The sequence below is a fragment of the Aotus nancymaae genome, unplaced genomic scaffold, assembly GCF_030222135.1.
Source record: "Aotus nancymaae isolate 86718 unplaced genomic scaffold, 86718_ANA_hifiasm-v0.15.2.pri h1tg000002l, whole genome shotgun sequence".
In the NCBI taxonomy this organism is placed as follows: domain Eukaryota; kingdom Metazoa; phylum Chordata; class Mammalia; order Primates; family Aotidae; genus Aotus; species Aotus nancymaae.
This window is the reverse complement of record NW_026988413.1, coordinates 19987943-19994055: the sequence shown is the minus strand read 5'-3', so window position 1 is coordinate 19994055 and position 6113 is coordinate 19987943. Positions and strand designations below refer to the sequence as shown.

At 37.6% G+C, this 6113-nt stretch overlaps 1 protein-coding gene across 4 annotated transcripts in view; it reads right to left on the bottom strand.

Moving 5' to 3' along the window:
• Positions 1–437: 437 nt before the first annotated feature.
• The window catches only part of DGKI (diacylglycerol kinase iota), a 445642-nt gene continuing 439966 nt past the window's right edge, over positions 438–6113 (bottom strand). For 3 of the 4 annotated variants that reach the window (XM_064373122.1, XM_021674149.2, XM_064373130.1), the window contains one exon: positions 438–4816. In XM_064373122.1, the coding sequence (XP_064229192.1) occupies positions 4700–4816 (117 nt within the window). In that variant the 3' untranslated portion in view covers positions 438–4699. The remainder of the gene's footprint in view (positions 4817–6113) is intronic. The other variant, XM_064373138.1, reaches the window with a different exon arrangement.

The window sequence follows — 6113 nt, the reverse complement described above, 5'->3', positions numbered from 1 at the left end:
AGTGGACATCTATGTGTCCTTTGAATAAAAGGTGTATTTGTCCCAGAGGGTAATTTCATTTTGATCTATTTTCAGCATAATATCTGGGAAAGATTTTTGCAGCTGTGTGACAAAATTATTGACAGTAGTAGGCAGAAAGTCCAGGGGCAGGACTTTTGCTGTGGCCCAAAATTTTGAGGGACAAAAGATGAAGGATGACAGGGACACAGAAAAGGGTAGAGTCCAAGTTGTTCTGAAAGACCTGGCAGAGAAAGAACTGTAGGACTTCTAATCAGCTAAGTATGAGATTCAGAGTGGGAAGAATTGAGAGATTCAAACCTGGTTCAATTAAGAGGCAGGCAGAATCCATTTTATATTAAATAAGTGTTAGAGATTAATCAGAAAGCTAATAGATGCTCTTCTACCTCTTTTCCTAAAATGAACATAATTCATTTAAATAGAGTAATTAGTAATTTTATTTGATGGTTAGGATGAGCCACTTTAATAAAGTCCCAGTTTTAAATAGCATAATTGAATAAAATATCATGCTGTTCTCAGTGATTTCATTAGCTACTCCTTCTGGTAGGAAGACAAGCTGCTCAGACCCCATACTACACCAAAGTTACTACACCTTCCCGCCAGTAGCCTGCCCTAATTAAATATCATTAGGCAACCTACTGAGTGTTAGTTTTACAAACAGCCTTGTAAAGTTATGTAAGCATCACAGAGGAAAGAACTCTCCTTTACTTGAAATCCACATGTAGCTTAGCTAAGTCTTGAGGCTATGGTAGGTTTCATGCTTCATGGAAGGCAACATAAACAATTACAGGAACTCCTGGTCATGAATTTTATGACACAGGCAATAGAAAATAGCAAATGCAATTGTAGTAATGTCGTGACAGATCTAAGCCTAGCAATGGTGGAAACAAAAAATAAATGGAGATTCTGTTTAATCTGTCTTTGCCTGTTGGTGTTTACTACACATATACAAATGATCAGCATGCTTTTAAAATGTTTCTTTTCTAAACATATGCAATATACATGAATATGGTATACATACACGTATTGTATATAAATAAATGTCTATATATCTGTGTGAATGTGTATGCATATATACATAAATGCTTGTGTATGAACAGATGGAGTATTTCTGACATCATGTACAAGCAGCAGTGTTCATCAGTGTTAACAGTATTTATTTTTGGGAAGTGGGACACAACACCAGAACAAAAGGATGCCTTGACTTTGGGTGTGATACTCATCTGTGGCATTAAAACATTTTATAAAAAGCATCTGCCATTTTAATAACAAAAAACCCCTAAATATTAATAAAATTGACATGTAATAAAATGAAGATGCTGTGTCATGTTTTAAGCCATGAATAATATGAGGGTTCTAGTAAATAAATAAATTTCAGGAATTCATTAGGCAAAGGGACTCTCACTAGATCCAAATGAAAATGAAGTGATGCTGAGTAGCTCCTAGCACAGGCAGATCTGCCAAAGCGGCCATTCTGAATGGATATGGAGCAACAGGTATGTGTGACTTTCCACCAGTTGTTACTAATTTCATCACTGTGCATTTGCCAGCTAAATCCTGTTTCAAAAATTGCATTGGTTTTTGGCTATCACATCTACAGAGGAAACAAACTCTCAAAGCAAAATTCCTAGCCATGGTATTTATTTCATTGTTGGCTTACTAATCTTCTCTCTTATTCTTTATAAAGTCCATGAATATGATAAACACAGTTTAACTGTGCTCTATTTTGTTAAATGCATAATATTAAAATATAAGCTTGCAAACATGACTACCTTTCAGGTTACAGAATGTTGTCTTTTAATAACTCTTAATTTTCCATTCTTCTATCAACCTCATCTAAAAATGGAATCCCAACACAAAGAAACAAACACAGAGGAGTCAGCTAAGCTAGCTGTCTCTTGCAGCTCTGTCTCAGTAGTCTTTGTAGAAATGGTATTTCTATGGGTACATCTTTTTATGTCTGTTAAAGTTATGCGGCTCTTCAGACCAGGACTAGACCACTTGCTTTTCTACTTCCTGATGCCCCATTAGAGGGGATACAATATACTTTAGCTGAGATGGAAACTCATAAGAGCTAGACCATAAGGTCTTAGCTCTTCCTAAAGCTCAGGGCCAATTTTCTAAAAATGCTACAGGAGGTGGTTTAATGTTAAATCCATAACATATGTGGTTACTCTGCTCACTTTATTTTGGAAATTCCAAGTCCTAGTGGTACTTGCTTTTTTCAAAGAGATATGTCAAATATTGGTCTCCACAAATAATATAGAACTCTAAGGCCTTTTTTTAAAACGATTTCCAGATGCATCAGAGATCTTATAGTACTAACTCATCATTTTTCGTGCCACAGATTTACGTCCTCAATTGGAGCTATTTAAATTGGCCCATGGCCACCTATACCCTAAATTTTCTCTGGGCTACTTGGAAGCATTCATGGAGAAATGTGAGATGGCAGTTGAGGAAAACAGAGTTCTTCATCCCAGCAGTAATAACTAGGTAACTGACTGCTTGGCCAAATGTTTGGCTCAATCCAGGGAATGGAAGATGCCATTCAAAGCCAGGTTCCAGTCTGCCTTAAGGATCATATTTCTGTCATCACATTTCCTTGACAGTTCCACCAACTAAAAATCTCCTAGCAGAAGTCCAGTGATTAAATTCTCCTGGAGCATATTTTTCCAGCTTCTGGAAACAATCTGCTGCAGTCCCTCCTGTAATATCCAAAAGATAGTTCCATTTCTGAGGCTGATAAATGGACGTAGATCACTCACCACCCAATCCATCTTCCCACCAACAATTTGATTTTGAAATGACTATGGAGAGACTGCGGTAATAGAATCCCCATCCACTGAAAGGCTGTTCCTATTTAATATGGTACATCATAGTCGTACTTTCAAAATGATGATATGTGACTGAAATGTGACTCAGATAAGCAAATGTCACCATTAGACCTTTAAATTAAATGTAGAGACACCATCATTCACGGTCACATGCAGAAACAGTAGGGAAGCACTTTGCTGCGTCCAAGGACAAAATGGAAATAAGCTCAGGAGACATCAGATTTCGCCAAAAGCAAAACCTTGGACACCCACTTTTATTTTTGACTTGCCCCCAAGTCAAGTAGATATTTGGATAGAAAGTTAGACAGACATTTTCTTCTGATATTTTAGGTATCACAGAGTCCCTAATAGAAGTACCTGCAAGTACCATTCGGCAGGTTTAGATGTTGTAGTTGTAACTATCTGAAAGACATTTCTGGCTAGATTCCCACAGTGGTTTGCACTAAGGACTTTCTAAAAGGGGAAAATAAAGTAGATAAAATAATATATTAGAGTACCCCATACATAGAAAATGGGGTTCTCAAGTACAACCCTTGGACCTGACAAATAACAGTTGAAGTATCCTTCTGAATTATCTGGGCATCCCATAAATCTGGCAGTGGAACTCATACAATGAGCTTTTGTCCTTGAGTCAAAGATTCCTTGGAGTAATGAAAACAAAAAACCTAAATGAAAAACCTAAAATGGGGTCCCTCTCACCACTGTATCCAACAGTCTATAGTTGTTAGCCTCTGTGCAACATTCCAATGACTCTTCTCTACTTCAGTGACATATGTTGACATATGTTGCTACTTTTGCTTTTGCTGTTTTTTTTTCTTTTTCGAGTCAATTAGGCTGCTTTCTATTATCACTCAACAAAGCTTAGAAGTAAGCATTGTTAGAGTGCTCCATTTCCCGGAACAACAGTTCCCACACATGATTTTCTCCTGGGCAATTTAAACAGCACTTAAAATTGAATCGTTCTGCAGACTAGCTGTGGGCCTCTGTTTAATCCTTTGCTCATCTTCTATTGCAGCAAAAGGCAAAGATGGCTACACATAGGCAGTACGGAGCTGTACAGACAGCCCAAGCTGAACCAGTCCTGCATGGCTATTGGCTACAGCCCAGCAGCCTGGGCTGACCCCTGGGTTACCTCTCTGAGGTACCTCCAAGCACAGACATCTCCCATGCCACCTCACCATTCCTCAGAGATATAGCACACAAGTTGACATTATCCATGTGGCACTTCCCAGCTCCTATATAATGAAATGGAGGGTTGGGCGGGTGGGGAGGACATGCAGAGAGAGTCACTAAATAGTCTTGACATATTTAGTCTTGGAAATGGAAGTGGTTTTACAGTTGTATTTCTGCAGGACATTCAGAGGATTTTAGAAGGCCTTCAGACAATCTTGTGGTCTTCCAAGATTGAATGTAAAGAGAAGAGATAATATATTTTTTAAGTTGATGAGTAGTTACAGTAGAATTGTATGGTACAGGGAAAAAAAATCAATGCTTAGGGGGAGGAGGGAGCAGTGCCATTTATACAACATCCTTTGAATCTTTAAAATAAATTATACAGGTGAACACAGAAGTTCATGCTACTTGCTGGAAGCAATAAGGATCCAATTTTGTGGAACTCGCGCTGTATTCCACACATCTCCAGGTATCCTGCCTCCTTCTCCATGGGCTATCATGTTCTGTTGTACATCTTGGTAGCCCTTAAAAACTAGTGGCATGGTCTCAGGTAGATTCTTGCAGGAGAGAGACAGATATACGAATTCCATCAGCTTCTTCCAGGGGAGCTGCCCGATCGCAGGGAGGGCAGATGTGATACGCTTGCTCACGTTCTCTTTGCCCGAATACCAGGGTCAAACAGCAGTTTCCAGGTCCTCATGGCCAATGATCTTATAGTTCTGACGGCTTTCTAGGTAAGCAGCCAAGTCTGGGTCCCCAGCCTGCTGTGCTCTCTCTTGAGGTGTCTTACCCTATACGTAAATAGTGAGAAGGAAAGAGATACAAGCGCTGGTTGTGAAATACCAAAAAAAAAAAAAAAAAAAAGCCCCACAGAAGTCACAGAAACAGAGCTACCCAAAGATACTTGCTAGTAAGGATTCTTTCACATTTTGTGTTTTAGAGTTTACAAGACACTTTCAAATCTCTTGTCTTATATGAGCATTAAATTAAAATGTGTGACTGATTGGTAAATCAAAGGGAAAGAGTTTATCACTTTTGATGTGTGGGGTTTATACTAGAAAAACAGAAGTTCACAGAGGTTAACAGTATACAGGAGGAAACAGTGGGGTAAAGTGAGTTTTAAAACCCAGAGCCTTTCTGGAAGATGGGGAAATAGAAATTACTGAATTTAAAAAATAGGGAGGCAGGCATTTAGATTTCTAGTTTAGGACTCTTGCTATTATTCTAAACTTGGGAAATCAACATTCAGAAATTAAAAGGAAGTGACAGAAAAAATTGAAAGGTTTTCTTTGTGGGTTTCAAAGACTTCAGTTAAGTTCTCCACAATTTATAGCATTTCATCTCTTTAAAAACTAAGCTAGTTCCTCAACACAAAAGTGGTAGATATTGATTAAAGAAATCTTGGGAAAGTTGAAAAGCACAAAGAAGAAAAGGAATATCTCTATCATTCCACCAAACTAAGATAACCATTATTATCCTTCCATTGATAACTAGGTTTTGTCTTTTATGTGCCTCTATACATATTTTTTATAAAAACAAAACCACAATTCGTTTACTTACTGTTTTACAACCTTTCTTATTCATCATATCATAAATTTCTGTCATTACATTCTTAACGTCAACATCTTAAATGATCATATAATTTCTAACAGGCTACTATAATGCCTTTTGTACATTTGTATATACACGTATACACACACATTTGCATATATATTGATATTTTTTCAATAAGGCCATTGAATAAGAAGTCAACAGTAAAGGGGAAAAGGTGTCCATTCTTTTGAATGCCTGTAGGTATTACTTAGCATTCCTCAAAATTTCTAATTTTTGTTCAATGATACAGTTTTAACTATTTAAAATGTTATATTAAGTTCTAAAGGAAGAGTAGAGGCATGATCATTGTGCTAAAGAAATAGCTCCATGTACATATGCATGTGAGTTTGATAAATATCACAGACTTCTCAGCTTTCATCTCAGCTATCCCAACTGATACTGGTGACCTCAATCCGACCCGCTCTACATAGCCTACTGGGGAGAGGACAAAAGGGAGGTACCAATGGCTCTAGAATCTTTCTAAAATTTTATTTA